General features: G+C 35.4%; 2 protein-coding genes and 1 long non-coding RNA gene across 10 annotated transcripts; 1 reads left to right on the forward strand and 2 right to left on the reverse strand.

Moving 5' to 3' along the window:
* Positions 1 to 1,902: 1,902 nt before the first annotated feature.
* Positions 1,903 to 9,482, reverse strand: LOC106883882 (uncharacterized). 5 transcript variants are annotated; one of them, XM_052966828.2, is made up of 3 exons: positions 6,952 to 7,207; positions 5,370 to 5,562; positions 1,903 to 3,369 (listed from the first exon to the last, which is right to left on the reverse strand). In XM_052966828.2, the coding sequence occupies exon 3, from the start codon at positions 2,960 to 2,962 to the stop codon at positions 1,979 to 1,981; it is 984 nt and encodes a 327-aa protein (XP_052822788.1). In that variant the 5' UTR covers positions 2,963 to 3,369; positions 5,370 to 5,562; positions 6,952 to 7,207; the 3' UTR covers positions 1,903 to 1,978. The 5 variants fall into 5 exon arrangements, with proteins under 5 accessions (XP_052822788.1, XP_089207455.1, XP_014790506.2 ...); XM_089351329.1 differs by lacking the exons at positions 5,370 to 5,562; positions 6,952 to 7,207 and adding an exon at positions 9,364 to 9,482; XM_014935020.3 differs by lacking the exon at positions 5,370 to 5,562 and having other exon boundaries at positions 6,952 to 7,239.
* On the forward strand, positions 6,176 to 7,057 carry LOC149137549 (uncharacterized). The gene is made up of 2 exons (XR_016241672.1): positions 6,176 to 6,315; positions 6,405 to 7,057. It is a non-coding gene; the product is annotated as an uncharacterized LOC149137549 (long non-coding RNA).
* Positions 9,483 to 11,465: 1,983 nt separating the features above from the next.
* Positions 11,466 to 17,189, reverse strand: LOC106883879 (uncharacterized). 4 transcript variants are annotated; one of them, XM_089351341.1, is made up of 2 exons: positions 14,517 to 17,189; positions 11,466 to 13,258 (listed from the first exon to the last, which is right to left on the reverse strand). In XM_089351341.1, the coding sequence occupies exon 2, from the start codon at positions 12,791 to 12,793 to the stop codon at positions 11,885 to 11,887; it is 909 nt and encodes a 302-aa protein (XP_089207467.1). In that variant the 5' UTR covers positions 12,794 to 13,258; positions 14,517 to 17,189; the 3' UTR covers positions 11,466 to 11,884. The 4 variants fall into 4 exon arrangements, with proteins under 4 accessions (XP_089207467.1, XP_014790503.1, XP_052822796.1 ...); XM_014935017.3 differs by having other exon boundaries at positions 16,820 to 17,132; XM_052966836.2 differs by having other exon boundaries at positions 16,256 to 16,368.
* Between the last annotated feature and the right edge of the window lie 228 nt (positions 17,190 to 17,417).

Genomic DNA, 17,417 nt, shown 5'->3' on the forward strand with positions numbered 1-17,417 from the left:
AGCTATCCCCTTATTTGGTTAAATTCTGAAGCTGAGTTTAACCAAATGCTCCACTTTCTCATACGTAGCTAAATCCCATTTGCCATCAAGGAAGTTGAGCTATTGCACCTCTGGCCTTTTCTCCATACCTGTCCAACTGTAATGTCAGTTTTCATCTTTCATTAATTGATGCTGAAATACCTTTAAAAAAATATCACCTTAAACATTATTATAAATTTAGAGCTTGGTATAATCTTCTAACTTGCCAGCTTCTTTCAAACTGTCGAACCCATGATGATGAATTTCTAAGTATGTTCATATATTTCGGATAGATATTTATAAATAATAAAAAACTACATCCATCTCTCACAGTTAAGTATGGCTTGCTATCAGAGTGTGTCATGCTTTTGCTAATACTTTTAGTTGTTCAGTCACAAGCAGACACAGATATCCTCTCAACATTCCTATCCTTAACAGAGCAGAGCATCCCAAATGTGTCAGCTGGATGCAAAAAAGAGCTCCACCAGCATTTGGCTGGTACGTTTCAATCTGTCTCGAAAAAATTAACACCAAAGGTGACTTCAACAGGATTTGAACTTGGAGCTCAGAGGGTCAGAACAAATATTGTAATACATTCTACCTGACATGCTAACTGATCTGCCAGTTTTGGTTAGGTATGAAATGTGGATTTGAGTTTCTTAAAATTACCTACAGCTGTATGTTTACATTTGATATACATTAATAAGGTATGTCTTAATTCAGTAAAATATAGAAACAATCTTAGCTACCATATTTTCAACAGTATAAATGTACCATTTTAATTGGAAAATCTTGCTGACCACTACATTTATATTTAGAGAATGATCAGAATAAAATGATAGTGCATTCTTTGAAAAAGTGATAAGAAACAACCTACAAATCAATATATTTTAAGATTCTATTTTAATGAGATTGCATAATTTTCTACAATTATATATTCTCATACAGAGTGAGTTTCACAAATACTGAATTAACTATTTGAATGTTCTAGTAGATACATTGTCATTCAGTGGAGTTTTGTTATGGTTTACTTAAGCATCATTTTGTCATCTATTTATGATGCTCACATATCATCCTCTCAAATAAATATGAACAGTATGCAACTAGAACTGTTGAGGTTGTTACAACTGTTAGACCTTCTTATCACTCCTGCACATTTTCAATACAGTCAAAGATTTGTCTTCTTTTTCAAGACTAGAAAATACTTCACTCCATCTCCCATCTACTACAACCCCTCTCAAAGCTTGAATGAAACATTGCTTCCGCAACTGGGATGGTGCTGTTGCTATTACACATACATTTTAGACCACATCCAAAGAAAGGCCAGCCAACTGTTGCCATTAAGTTGTTCACTAACACATTCCAACTTCAAGCTTACAGACATGTTCTCCTCTCTGCTTTTTCTCCTACTACAGTACTTCAAAACACTCAGGTACACAACTGACTTAGCTTTTGTTCTTGTTACCATAATAGAAACCTTCTTCAGAACAAGTCCTCTGGAATTCCCTCCTTGAACATTTTTCCTGCAGCTGTTAACTTGCAACTATTTAAAAGAAACATTAACTGTATCAATCTCATATGTCTTGGAGAGCAAAGCCCTTTAATCTAGACCAATTAAATAAAAAAAAGGGAAAGAAAACATACTTTCATTTATATTATCTATTGTAGGAGTTTGATACTGTGCACAGAGAAAGGTATACAAAATATATAGGAATAATATGGCAAATTGAGAGAGGATAGGTACTTCAAATGCTTGAAATGTAAATGAGTAATTATCAGTAACACATACATTAAATGTACTGCTAGTCAAATACTGTGCATATAAAAGACATAATGGGATCTCAGAAAGATCGCCAGTATGGAATAATGAACATGACAGTAAAGTGATAAAATCCAAACAAATTAATTTATTTTAAAATATATAATTTGTAGAAAACATCTGACTAGAGATAATGTACATTTATGGTTTCTCTCCTGTGTGGGTTCGTTTATGTTTAGTTAAATTATCACTTCTAGAAAATGTTTCATCACAGATATCACAGTGGTATGGTTTTTCACCTGTATGAATACGTTTGTGTCGAGCAAAATGACTGTTTTGTGAGAATGTTTTACCACAAATATCACAGTGGTATGGTCTTACTCCTGTGTGAATACGAACGTGGCGAGACAAATTAGCACTTCCGGAACATGTTTTACCACAAATATCACAGTCATAAGGTCTTTCTTCTGTGTGAATGCGTTTGTGACGAGTCAACTCAAAACTTCCAGAGTATGTCTTACCACAAATATCACAGTAATATGGTCTTTTTCCTGTGTGAATGCGTTTATGGGAAGCTAAAGTACTAGATATGGAGAATGATTTGCCACAGACATCACAATGATATGGTTTTTCCCCTGTATGAATACGTTTATGGGTCACTAAATTACTGGTTACAGAGAATGCCTTACCACAGACATCACAACAGTATGGTTTCTCTCTGGTGTGAGTGCGTTTGTGGGCAACTAAGTGACCATTCTCAGAAAAAGCTTTACCACAGTCATCACAATGGTATGGTTTCTCTCCTGTGTGAACACGTATGTGTCGAGAGAAACTATCTTTCTGGGAGAAATTTTTACCACAAATATCACAGTGGTATGGTTTTCTTCCTGTATGAATATGTTTGTGTCGAGAGAAATTACTACTTTGAGAAAATGATTTACCACAAATATCACAGTGGTATGGTTTCTCTCCTGTGGGAATACACTCATGGGAAGCTAAAGTACTACCTTCTGAGAATATTTTACCACAAATATCACAGGAGTGAATTTCTTTTCCTGCATCAGCACATTTATGGCTTGTAGTGAATAGCTTTCCACATTTATCACAAGGGTGTGGTTTCACTTCTGTATTTTCCTGTGTCTGATTAGATGACTCAGTAGTTTCATGTTCTGATTTTTCATCCATTTTTTTCTTTTTAATCTATATTGTTTATGTATGATGGTCTTTGTTCAACTCGAAGAGTGTCAGGTCTTAAGAAAGAACTTCAAGTGGATTTATTTGAATTGAACCTTGACATTAAAAGCCAACAACTAAATGGTTATTAAATTATCTCTAGTTAACAATCATATCTAGATATCAAAGTCATTACATGAGAGAAGTAAAGCTTCATGGTAAATCTCCAATGTTTAATAGGAAGAGAGAATCTTCTGGTAGAAATTTGTAAAAGAATTCTTGCAATTTTTCACATCCATTCAGCCAAGAATTGTAGATACTTGCTGACTTCAGCTTGAAATTAATTTCGATTTTCTGTAGTTGTTAAATGTGCTGGTAATGTTACGTGAAATATTTTAATTTCAATGTCATCTGATAACCTGCAATAAAAGACAACAAAAGATATATGGAACAAGGAAGAGTTAACATTGAAGTGAAGATATTGAGTACATGTACAGAAATCTATGACAAGTCAGAACATATTTACATAGAAAAGAAACTTTGATATTTAGATGCAGCAGAAATGAATAGCAAAGACTGAGGGTGTGGATCTTGAAATGATGACCCTAGTGACCACTGGTCACAATACTGAACTGTGTATTGTGTTACTACAACTATTTAACCCTTTTGTTACCATATTTGTCAATTTCTATTGAAATACACTGCTTTGTTTCAAATTCTTAAAATAATGAACTTAACAGAATATCTTGGTCATTATGAAGCTGGCATTTGGAACATAAATTTGCATAAAATTTTGAAGGAAGATTTTAATTTAAACTCCTTTTAAACAAGATGTTAGAATCATAGAACCAGGGCAGTTTCAGAAGGGTTGATACCAAAAAGTTAAATTATTACAAATTTAATAAACAAAAACATATGTAACAGATGCAAAATGGATAACTTTACTTGGTTGAAACTTTTATTGTCTGTCTCTTCAGATATATCCTACTCAATTCCAGAATATAAAACGTTTTTGTCTTATAACAACTGGACGACTATGTACTTGATTGAAGTTTCCAAAATTCACAACAATTAAGTTCTCTTCTTAATTAACTCTTTTACTACCAACCTGCTCATGGCTGCCCTGGATCTATGATACAAACTTCTCGTTTAAAAGTGATATAAATTAAAACTTTCCATCAAAATTTAGTGTTGATTTATGTTCCAAACATCACTTTAATAACAGAAAAGTTGTTTCAGTAAATACTTCATTACTTTCAATATTAATTGATACAGAGGAAGTATATTTCAACAGAAATTTTGTAATAAAAGGGTTTTCTGAATGCCATTGAAACATTCAAAAACAACTGTACTCATGTTTGCTAGATTTCTTTCCAAAAGAAGTCTTCCATATAAGTAATTTACTGTATAATCAACAAAAGTAGATTATACTGCATATATCTATCTGGATTGCATCTATAAAAGTATCATTTGTTATCATTTTTATCAATTGACATTTCTAATACTGACCAAGCTCCAACAGATATGGTATTGTCAGTCTTCATTCACAGAAGGCCATGTCAAGTATTGAAACTGATGGTAACTCCCTATAGCTTCTCAAACACTAAATTGCTTTTACAACTACACAACTTACAAAAATCATATGTATAACTGAATTTTTCATTTCAAATTCCAGTTAGAATTGTTTGCCAAACTTGATTTGTTTCTGTATTATTAATCACTAATAGTATGAATATCAACAAAGCATATTTATTTCCAGTTATCGCTTGTGAGATAATTCTATGAAGAAACAATTCAGTCTGCCTTGAGACTGTTCATATACAAGCAGTAGAAATACGTTACATGTGGTTTCAAAATCTTAGAAAAGAATTATAACACTGTTGTTTGCTATTAGGCTGGATTTAGAGTTTTGATTTTAGATCCGAACGATATCCCCCAAAGTTAACGCAGCACTATTCGATATAGTTTTCCTGAGATTTCCTCAATTGTTATTTATCTCATTAACATAGGTTTCTGTCCAAGTAGTTTCTATTATTCAAAAATCTTTTTCTCACACAAATATTAAAAGTTCAGTATCCAATAATCACACATTATCACAATATATCATCTATGCTAATAGATTTTGTTTTCCCACTTGTATTTACAGTATCATCTGTCAATTGTATAGCAGGATACCACCTGAAAGGTTAAGCCGAAATGTAGCAGAACCAGTTACAACCACAAATTAATGCACTTCACAGTGACTAGAACTCCACTGGCTTAACCCTGAAACTATCGGTGCCTGTCTTAACAGAAAATAGTAAGGCTTTGCACTGATGTACAAACCAAGCAAGCAAGAACTACCAATTACCGGTTTGGGATCTCAGGTATTGATGGAATACAATAGTAAAGTACACGAAGTCTCGTAATATGTGCTTACCCAAAGTGTGCAACCTCGCATCGACAGACTATCACCCAGGGCAAATACCGTCGATGTCTACCCGTATGTACACATATACGGAGTAATTATTCATATAGTAATGTTGATGGCTAAGACTAATTCCATCGTTTTTCCATGTCGGTGATTGTAGAATCACCGGCAAAGAGCGGACCATCGAGGAGAGAAAGACAGACTGCAAAGATTCGAGAAGAGAAGAAAAAACTCAGAACCAGATCAGTTAAAGTTTAGACAGTGTCATGTGACAACTTGCTAGGGCAGCCTGCTGGAGCCTAGCAGCAGGTATAAAAAGGGGAATTTGACAAGACAGTCAGTCGGACGCTGACGCTGCATCGAAGAGGCCAGGGAATAGAAGAAAGAAGACATGCACCCAACACCAGAGCTGAAGACACCTCCGAAAGGGGGGGGGGGCGCCACGTCAAAACGGTAGAGGAGTAGGGGCCGAAACCGGACGTGGTTCCTCCTGATGATGTCTTGAGCTAACTGGATCCTATAAAGGAGCTGTTGTGGTAGCAGACCACGAAACATGGTTGAAATTCCTCAGATGTTCAAAAGCGTGGAAGATTTTATAATGAAAATGGCCATGACTGAGATCACCTGTGATAATAGGTCTTGTTGGGTAAGGTATGACTTGGGATTAAACAACAAAGGTACACCAGAGAGTGGAGTTCTTGATGGACAATACCTGAAAATAAGATCGTGTTGGACAGTGGGCGTGCTAATTTTAGCACTCTCTACTGATCAGAGGTGCGTTCTTCGCTTACTATAAATGACAGTTCGTTGATTATCGTCGCCGCCTGTTTACGAAATATATAAACATTGTAGATATTATTTCTTTAGATGTCTTGAGCTAACTGGATCCTATAAAGGAGCTGTTGTGGTAGCAGACCACGAAACATGGTTGAAATTCCTATAGCAATGTTGATGGGTAAGACTAATTCCATCGTTTTTCCATGTCGGTGATTGTCGGTTTTGTTTTCTTTTTGCTTAGCAAAGCCTCTAATTCTTTTTTTCTAGTCAAGAGAGAAGGCTTCGAAGACTGGTAGGAAGTAGGGAGGGAAGTATCCTGAAACTGTAAACCTAGCTAGAATGCTTACAACAGAGAGAGAACTCTGCTAAAGGCACTCAAGGAGCCAGGTGGTATTAAACGTTTTTTTTTCTTTTTTTTTTTTTTTTTAGTAAAAGAAAATGTCAGCAGGCGAATGAAAAACATGGATTAGCGTGACGATGCCAACGGCTGCTTTGACAGCACCTTGAGACAAAGAGAGAAAATACCTGTTATTAATATCATACCAACATATCATTTAACACTTTTATCCTTTTGTTTATCTTTTACAACGTAAATCGCTGATTATATTTAAATAGTTAAAAAAAAATAATAGATGAGGACCGAAAGAATTGCAAAATATGAAACATTTCCGAAAACTTGATTAACTATAAAGAGACAAAAAAAAAAAAACAGGATCTGGTAGAGAGCGGGAATGATGAAAATGGAGTAAAAATGCAAATATAAAATAGTAAGTTTCTATAAAAGAAATACTTAAAATATTTTAATGATACTTACATAATAATGTAGTTAGAAGATAAAATAATGCGAGCAGTATTGAGTAGCTAGACTTGCAAATTGATGAGAATATCGAGAGATTTAACCAATTCCTTCAGGTACCACTTACAAGATATATCTATTTCTTTTTGCCTTATGAACAATCTTTTATTTTAACTAGAGCAGTTAATTTGTTATTATTAAAGCAGTGTAAAGAGAAAGCACTATACCTAACAATGTTTAAAGATTTAGCAGCGGATGACATAGCGGAAGTGACATTGAACATAGGGGAAGAATTCAACTCCAATCAGTAGAGAGTGTTACAACAACAGAAATCTAACCATGTGCATCAGGATTACATTAGCCTTTCTGTTTTTAAGACAATGTGTAGATTGAAGCAAATCTGGGCGAAAGTAAAGAATACGTACACTCGGCGTTTAATGTTTAGGGTAAGGGTTTTTGTTATGCCGAAAACGAGTGGTGTACGTATTCGTTACCTCCGCCCAAATCAGTAATAGTTTAAGTGGCTACGTAGGTTTCTTCATCACAAAGGTCAAATTTTTTTAATACTTTTCGTCTCGAAAGATGGAGCTAATGCAGTTTCGCACCTCTTCTTGAAAAATGCATGTTTTTCAAAAAGATTTGGCAAGACTTCCTTTTACCCCCCCCCCAAAAAAAAATAAATAAGCATATCTATATGCTTATTGAATTAAAAATTTTGAAAACGTGGTTTCTGACATATTCGGAATTTCCGTCATCTAAAACATAAGGAAAAAAAATTTGGCAATGATCCTGCTCGGACGGTGCTCTTAGCATTCCACTGGTACAGGTGCCATCACGATTTCGATTTCACTTGCCCCAGAAGGTCTGCGCAAGCCGAGTTTAGTGTCTAATGAAGGAGAGGTTGGCATGGGTGCCAGTCGTCGAATTTAGTTCGATTTCGATTTCACTTGCCTCAACAGGTCTTTGCAAAGGAAAGGTACACATAAATGGGCTGGTTACACCCCTGGCAGAGGCCTCGGATTATGGTCTCACTTGGCTTACCGGGTCTTCTCACGCACAGCATATTTCCAAAGGTCTCGGTCACGAGTCATTGCTTCGGTGAGGCCCAATGTTCGAAGGTCGTGCTTCACCACTTCATCCCAGGTTCCCTCAACCGCTAGGGTGTGGCACTTTTTCACACAGCTATCCTCATCCATTCTCGCCACATGACCATACCAGCACACCACAACTGATGCTTCTTAGGTTCAACTTTTCTCTCAAGATACTTACACTCTGTTGTATATGCACACTGACATTACACATCCATCGGAACATACTAGCTTCATTGCTTGTGAGCTTACGCATGTCCTCAGCAGTCACAGCCCATGTTTCACTGCCATGAAGCATGGCTGTTCGTACACATGCGTCATACAGTCTGCCTTTTACTCTGAGTGAGAGGCCCTTTGTCACCAGCAGAGGTAAGAGCTCTCTGAACTTTGCCCAGACTATTCTTATTCTAGCAGCTACACTTTCAGTGCACCCTCCCCCACTATTGACTTGGTCACCTAGATAACAGAAGCTATCAACTACATCTAGTTTTTCTCCCTGGAATATGGCAGAAGTTGTTCTCTGCACATTTTCAGTGTTTATTGCTCCTGAACATCTGTCACATACAAAAGCTAACTTCCTAGTTAGCCTTCCTTTGATATTGTTGCACCTCTTATGTGTCCATAGCTTACACTGGGTACATCTTATAGAGTTTCTACCTACGCCTTTTCTGCAGATCGAGCAGAGCCATCTACCTGAAGGGGTTTGTGTTTTGTCTACCTTCCTACTTATTAGGACTTTGGTTTTAGCTAGGTTGACTCGAAGGCCCTTCGATTCTAGTCCTTGCTTCCACACCTGAAACTTCTCTAGTGACTCAGCAATTAGTGCAAGGTCATCAGCATTGAGGAGCTCTCAGGGGCATCCTGTCTTGAATTCTTGTGTTATTGCCTGGAGGACTATGATAAATAGGAGGGAGCTGAGAACTGAACCTTGGTGGACCCCTACCTCTTCCCGGAATTCTTCACTGTACTCATTACCAACCCTCACCTTACTGACATCGTCCCTGTACATGGCTCGCATAGCTCTCACTAACTATTCATCTATCCCTAGTTTCCTCGTTGACCACCAGATAAGGGATCTGAGGCGGGGGGCTGCCAAAGGCTTTCTCCATGTCAATGAAAGTCAGGTACAGAAGTTTATCTTTGGCTCGGTATTTCTCCTGCAGCTGTCTTACCAGAAATATAGCATCAGTGGTGCTTTTCCCTGGCACGAACCCAAACTGCATCTCATCTAAACTGACTATCTCTCCAATTAGTTGGACTATGACCCTCTCTGTGACTTTCATTACCTCACTCAACAACTTGATACCTCTGTAATTATTTGTATCTAAAGCGTCACCTTTACCTTTATAGCAGTTGACTATGGTGCTGGTACACCAGTCATTGGGTATGACTCCTTCATGTATCACCTGGTTAACAATATGGGTGACTAGGCTATAGCCGACACTGCCAGATATTTGTATGCTGTAATGCAGAAATATCAAAATTAAATATTTGAAATATTTTAGAGGAAGTTAATAAGAGAAAGCAGTTTTAAAAGATTTATTTATCAGATATTTCTTTTCTTTAAACGCTCTCATTATTGAATATTTTACTTGTTTCCATTACAAGCATAAACATACTCAAAAATTAAAAGGTTGAATTTTGACAGATCAAGAATTAGGCTAATGCACCTGCTTATCTCCAATTGCCTTTACTACATAACATCGGTTTACATACTTCTACTTTTGATTGTTCAATATATTTAAGTTTGTATAGAAATAAAGGAAGGAAAATATTCAATAAGAGAATTTAAAGAATAAAAATATTCAATAAATAAACTGTTTGCTTACGTCTCCAATGCTGTATCCTTGCAGAAAAAATAAATGTTAGTGTATGTTTCTCAATAAAATCACTTTTTAAAAAAATACCCTTTTAGAGTGTTTTTCTTGTTATTTTCCTTTAAAATATTTAAAAATTCAGTTTTGATATTTTGACATTATAACATCAAAATAAGAAAACTTCAAATTTTCAGTATTCTGAATTGTTCAGTTTGAAGCTTTAGACAATCTGATTTTTTTTTGTGTGGAAAATTTGGTCTTAACAAATTTCATAATAATCTATATCGACTGGTTTATTTCTGAGATGGAAAAGTGCAAAAACTGTCTCAGGCAATCAGGTAAGAATGGAGTTAACTTCCCTCCCAAAAGATGATTGTAGTTCCAAAAGGACTACAATCCCTTTAAACATAAATTTTTTTTTTTTTTAAATCAGCATCAAATTTACTTTCAGTGTGCATGCTCTGAAAGGAGTGGGAGATGACACCTGATCAACAATAACAGGTGTTTTTGAAAAGATTTTAGTTCAGCAATGATTTTTTTTCAACAATCTGAGTATGCCATGAAGTTTCCAGACGCGAGTTCTACTTGTGTCAAGTTTCATCAAAATCAATAAAATGATGTAGGAGGAGTTAGCTAATATCTCCACAGACAGAATTTCCCACATATGTAGTATATATGAAATGGGAAGAGAGATATTTCTTATACATTTGGGGTAAATCACCCATCTACAGAAGAAAAGTAGTTAAATTATTAAGAAACAAGAGATCTGCTTTGTTCTTGGGGAAGTCATCTGAAATATGTAGAGAATTAATATATTAATTCTCTCTTTAAATTGTTAAAAGCTCTGGACATTATTTCTTTTATAGTTTTCATTTATTACAATACTACCACACTCTTATACACATACACACAGAGATAAAGGTATGGATGACAGATGGGTGATAAAGGGATGTGTTGAGAGGGACATGAGATAGAGGGGCAAATAATACAAGTGTTAGAAAGGTGAGAGACTATCATAGGCCAACAATAAAGATTTGACACTATGCAGATATACATACATGCACACATATACATAATGATGCACACCTATCTGTGTGTATGTATATGATTTTAGAAGAAAAGTCAGCATGCCAAAAATCAAAGAGATAATTAGTAATTCAAAATAAGAAACCCCAGTAGCTTGCTCAACATTAAGACAGAAGCAGCTAAAAGTTCAATACCAGATAAAAAAGCACACTTCAGATACTCTAGATACACTGGCATAATTAATATTGATTTCAAATTTTGACACAAGACCATCAAGTTTGAGATGGGGAAGTTGATTTCTTCGACTCTAGTGCTCAACTGGTACTTAATTTATCAACTCTGAAAGGGTGAAAGGCAAAGTTGATCTTGGCAGAGTTTGAACTCAGATATAAAGATAGACAAAATGCTGCTAAACATTTTTTACCCAGCATGCTAACACTTCTACCAGCTTGCCACTTTACAGGCATAATTAATATTAATGGTGACATGAAATGCTAAGATGGTTAAATATTCAGTACATATAAAAGATGCAATAGGACCTTGAATAAACGAGAATATTGGACATTATCACATATCATTTGCAAAAAAAAAAATATTTTACCACGGATATCACCTAGTTATGGTTTTTGTCCTGTGTGGTTATGTTTGTGTTTAGTTAAATTATCACTTCTAGAAAATGTTTCCTTACATATATCACATCACTGTGATATGATCTTTCTTCAGTGTGAATATGTTTTTGTAATGAGAAATGAACACTTGGGAGAATGTTATATTAGATATCACAGAAGCATGGTTTCTATCCCAAGAAAATATGTAGCAGGAAAAGTTAAGCAATGTAGAAAATGTTTCATTACAGATACCTCAGTGATATGGTTATTCTTTTGAATAAGATGGTGTTACAAACAACCACTTTGAGATAATCTTTGATTACATACAACAAATTGGCCTGATCTTTATCCTGTGTGAATACGTACATGGCGAGATAAATTAAACTTTGTAGAAAACGTTTCATTACAGATATCACAGCAGTATGGTCTTTCTTGTGTGGCAGGATAATTCAGCACTTCCAGAATATGTTTCATCACAGATATCAAAGCAGTATGGTTTCTCTTCAGAGTGACTACATTTGTGGGAAACTAGATTATGAGTCTCAGAGGATGTTTTGCTAGAGATATCACAATTATATGGCTTTTCTTTTGTGTGAATACGTTTGTGAGAAGACAAATCAGAACTTCTTGCAAATTTTTTTCCACAAATATCACAGTGGTATGGTTTTTCTCCAGTATGAATACGTTTGTGTTGAGTTAAGTTATCACTTCTAGAAAATGTATCACTACAGATATCACAATAGTATGGCATTTCTCCTGTGTGAATACGTTTGTGTCGAGAGAAATGACTACTTTGAGAGAATGTTTTTCCACAGATATCACAATGGTATGGTCTTTCTCCAGTGTGAATGCGTATGTGGCAAGATAAATGACGCTTTGTAGAAAATGTTTCCTCACAAATATTACACTGATATGGTCTTTCTCCTGTATGAATAAGTTTGTGGGTCAATAAATCACAACTTCCTGAATACATTTTACCACAGATATCACAACTGTATGGTTTCTCCCCACTATGGATGCGTTTGTGGGTAGATAGATTGTCCTTTCGAGAGAAATTTTTACCACAGATATCACAGTTGTATGGTTTTTCACCTGTGTGAATACGTTTGTGAGAATTTAAACTACCACTCCGAGAGAATGTTTTACCACAGATATCACACTGATGTAGTTTTTTGCTTGTATTAACACATCTATGGCAAAATAACAAATTGCCTGTACTGAATAACTTTCCACATATATCACAAGGGTGAGGTTTCACTTCTCTGTTTTCAGGTGCCTTATTATATGAATCAATATTTTCAGGCTCTGCTTTTCCATCCATAGCTTTCACTTTTAATTGACACTTTCTCTGTATGACAGTCTTTGTTAAAGTCTGATGATGTCTTGGCTCTTAAGAAAGAATTTCTGAGCTTATTGGGATAAAATCATATGCTTAAAAACAAGCAGCAAAAGGCTAACAAAACTCGTTTAATTAATAAGATATAATGCTTATACATTAGTCAAAATATATTGTGAATATTCCAATTTAATATGTACATAAAATTTTCCAGTGAACATTTGTACTCCTTTCTTGTATGTGTTCCAACCCAGAGGCTGTGGCAATGACATTATACAGTAATTTCTATAAATAATCTCAATTTAAAAAAAAATATATTTCACATCAATTCAACCAAGAATTGTAGCAACGGATGACATCAGCTTGATGAAGTTATTTTTAGAGTTGAAAAGTTGTTAAACATTGTTGATTAATCTTCAGTGAAATATTTTAATCTTATCATCTGATAACCTGTAATAAAAAACAATATAAGATATGAGACAATGAAGTAATAACATGAACAGTACTGGGGAGAAGATATTTCATGTGTACTTAAAGTTGAAAAGCTAGGAAGAATTAGTACATATTTACAGAAAAAAGGCACTGATATAGAGAGGTAGTGGAAATATGATGGAACGGGACGACTAGGATTATGATTATTGATCTTGGATTAAAGATCTTCAAGGAAGAATACTGGTTACAAAATAAGTCTCGGAGTGGTTGGCATTAGGAAGGGCATCCAGCTCTAGAAACTTTGCTAGATGAGATTGAGCCTGGTGCAGCTTCTGGCTCACCAGTCCTCAGTCAAACCGTCCAACCCATGCCAGCATAGAAAGGGGACGTTAAACGATGATGATGATACACATATATATATATATATATATATGTGCGTGTGTGTAAATATAGACCTGTGAATACTCTACTACTTTCATACATAGATATGTGTGTGTGTGCGTTTATCTTTGTGCTTGTCCCCCAACACCACTTGAGAACTGGGTTGGTTTGTTTACATCACTTAACTTAGTGGTTTGGGAAAAGAGACCGATAGAATAAGTTCCAGGATTAAGAAGAAAATAAACACTGGGATCGATAAGTTTGATTAAAAATTCCAAGGTGCTGCCCCAACATGGCCACAGGCTTATGACTGAAACAAGGTAAAAAAAATGTTTAAAAAAATATAACTTGAAAATTATGGAGAAGGGAGTTACATCAGAGTAAATACAGCCAGTTATCAGATTGGTTTTAGACCAGGGCTGTCCTTGATACTTTCTTGAAATGGGTTTATTTAAACAAACATTTAAAAATTTTTATCAAAAATCAAAGATTGTAATGGAAAGTAAAAAAGAAAGATACTACTGTTTTTGCAACGATAACATTTCATGTTGAATCAACGATCATTCATTCATTATTATAAATAATAGCATGAGAAAGCAAAATGCTTTCAATTCTGTCAGCAGTGCATAAATTATACAAGCAGCCCTCAAAAAACCTTCTGTGAGTAAAGTGGCTCGCAATGGAATTCGAGTTGGCCAGGCCTGTTTTAGACTAATGCAGATGCATTAACAAAATTCCTTATTGATGAAATCGTACAGCCTTCAGTATTGGTTAATATGGGTTTTAACTATGTTGTTTCTATTTAAAGAATTTAATAAATGAACAGCCAAATCTATTGCACATGCATAAAAATGTATTATTCAAAGCTAACAATCGCCAGATTGTATACACTTGCCATATTATCTATGGTGCTTTGTTTTTCAACCATGTTCATAAAATCATCATTATCCGCATGTTTCTCTTTTTACCCAGTGACTCACCAACTCCTCTTAACCCATTGAACCTGCAAAAATGCTTTAGCGAGCAGGATTCGTTTCTTTATCACAGTATCGACCAGGTCATCAGAGCCTATTATACGCCGCTGGTTACAATACGCTTCCAGTTATCTTGACTGCGCCATTCTTTTCCATCTTGACCCAATCGTCTGCCCATCGTTGTAGAGGTCATCTAAGTGGCCTTTTCCGATCTCTCGGAAACCACTCGACAACTGCATGAGTCCACCTGTTGTTTGTGAACCGTGAACCGGCCCAGCGGAAATTGTGCTTCCGGTATTCAACGAGCACATCATTCATTTCGCTCGATTCACGAATTATCTCACTTTGAATATGCTCTCTTAATGACATTCTAGCGTGGATCTTTTCATGGCCCTTTGTGTCGTAGCCAGTCGATGTTCTATCCTTTTTCTAGTAGCCCACGTCTTACTTGCATATAAGAGCGGAAGTTGGATAGTGCTATTGAAAAGTCTGACGCGTATGGCATTATCTAGCTTTGTTTGGAGTATTTCCTTTATTGAGTTAAATGCCTCACATCCTGCCCTTATTCTCTTTGGGATTTCTGCATCCATTTCTCGGCGCATATTGATTGTGTGCCCTACGTAGACGTACTCTTTTACCTTCTCGATTTCATCGCTTCCAGCCTCTATTTGGCCTTCGTCTATTGACTGCAGTTCATTTTAAATTATGAGTGTTCAGCTGTCAGCGTAGTCTACAGCTGGTCTGTGGCTCCAGCGATGTACAGTACAATGTCATCAACGAATCGAAGGTGTGTCAGTTTGATTATACTCTTGGAAAATGAAAACGCAGGCGGCCACGTGGTTTTGTGTTTACGACTGAAAATAACGATGTTGCTGCCAATTATCACGCCGTAAACATAAAACCACATGGCTGCTTACATTTGCGTTTTCCAGGCATATGGTCAAACGAAATTGTTCGCTTAAGTGTACTCGCGGGTTCAAAATTAAATTTATCATTGTGATTTAAGCAGGTTAAAACGGTATCTTGATCTAGCAAAAATATTAATATATATATTGTTTTGTTAATATATTTTCAAAAGCAAAATAGTGTTTGTTCTGATATTTTAGCTCGATATGAGAGTAAAGTTGAATACTCAAAATATTCACTGGATTACTCTTTGACGAATGTACGATTTACGTTTATGAAAATAACGTAACACCATGGATAACGAAAAACTTAGCCTTTCTGGACAGAGAATAAAAACTTAGAGAAAGAGTTAACTTGGATCAAAAATAATGAGGTAGGGGGTTGAAAGCATTTGAAAATATCGAATAAAATACCTACCCTGAAAAATAATTAACTAGAGAGTTTAAATTAAAGAGAATAGAGAAAAGTAAAAATGGATGAGAAAGCAGGAATGGTGAACATGAAGTAATGTATCAACAAAAGAGATGGTTGTTTCCTATCGGACTGAAAGATGTCTATAATATACTAATGATACTCACATAATAATATAGTTTAGAAGATGAAAATAGCTAACTGATAAGTACATTATTAGATTGATTTATCAGTTCTTTCAAATATGTCTATTTTTTTTTTCTGGTTAATGAACTATCTCTTAACTTAACAACAGTAAATATTATAACTAAAACAAACTGTAAAGAAATAATAATATACCAACAATGCTCATAGATAGACTCAGTAGCTAAGAATGACATAATGGATGTAATTGATTATAAGTAAAGAACTCCCCTCCAATCAGTAGAGAGTGCTAAAACGCTACGTTTTTTGTATGTTAGAGACGGTCCATCCTTGCAAGTACATTGTAAATGTGTCCTTCCTTATTGTAGTTTAATCTTGTCAACCCTGACCCTACAGGTTGGTGTTAGTTTATGTGCTTCCCTTTGTTCGATATGTTCCCCTTCTTGAAACGGTTTACGTCGAATCTGCATTTGCCTTCAATAAGGTCATTCAAACTGTTAAAAATAGCAGTCAACTGTCAATTGGTGTTAACGATCAAGTTACGTAAAGCAGTTATAAGAAAGTTATAAAACTGAAATTATTTCAATGCTACAACTTACAAGACGACTCCTTTTACAAAAAGTGTAATGTAACTTTTTGTAAAATGTTACAAATTCAAAAATTGATCCTCAAAATTGAAAAAGAAACCTTCATCGAATCTGATTCCGTGAATTCGGAAAGCCGTTCTCGATGACATAACGGCTTCTTTTATTCACACGCTTACCTTTTTCTCGTGACTTCACCATGGATTGCTTTTCAGTCAACGAGTAAATTAAATACCTTAGGTGATTAACGACTCGATCATATTTTAAATCGCCTAAACTATTATTGGCCATCCGTATATAAAACCAAATTGAAGAATCCATTTCTCCATCATGGGATGTGAGTGTTACTTTCAACGGGAATGAAATGAGTCAAAGGGAGTATTTACGTAGTCGCTCGATCTCTTAGAAATAGAAGCCAAATCGCAATTTACTGTCTTAGGAAAGGAAACATTGGATAGTATGTGCCTGAGTTCCTTACAAAGTAAAAGACGTGATGATTACAGATGGAATGTCTATTCGGTCAGGGATGATCTGGAGTTACATAATAACAAAAGATACGAAAACATGAAAACGTTTATTCATTTTTCGTTAGATTCAAGTTCATAACATACAATGAGTCACTGCTCCCTCTTATTCACCCTACGTGTTTTTTGCGATGCACAAAGATCATTTACTTTCAGCAATAACTAAGAGCCCACCTATTTTTGCAGGATTCTGTTAGAATATTCTAGTAGAATTTATTAATTTCACTTAACGATTGCACAATCATGTTTGATC

Source organism: Octopus bimaculoides, chromosome 1, assembly GCF_046866305.1.
Source record: "Octopus bimaculoides isolate indiv1 chromosome 1, ASM4686630v1, whole genome shotgun sequence".
Taxonomy (NCBI): domain Eukaryota; kingdom Metazoa; phylum Mollusca; class Cephalopoda; order Octopoda; family Octopodidae; genus Octopus; species Octopus bimaculoides.

Coding starts and splice junctions, on each gene's coding strand:
- LOC106883882 (XM_089351329.1), bottom strand. CDS start 2,962: ATGGATGAAAAATCAGAACATGAAACTACTGAGTCATCTAATCAGACA.
- LOC106883879 (XM_089351341.1), bottom strand. CDS start 12,793: ATGGATGGAAAAGCAGAGCCTGAAAATATTGATTCATATAATAAGGCA.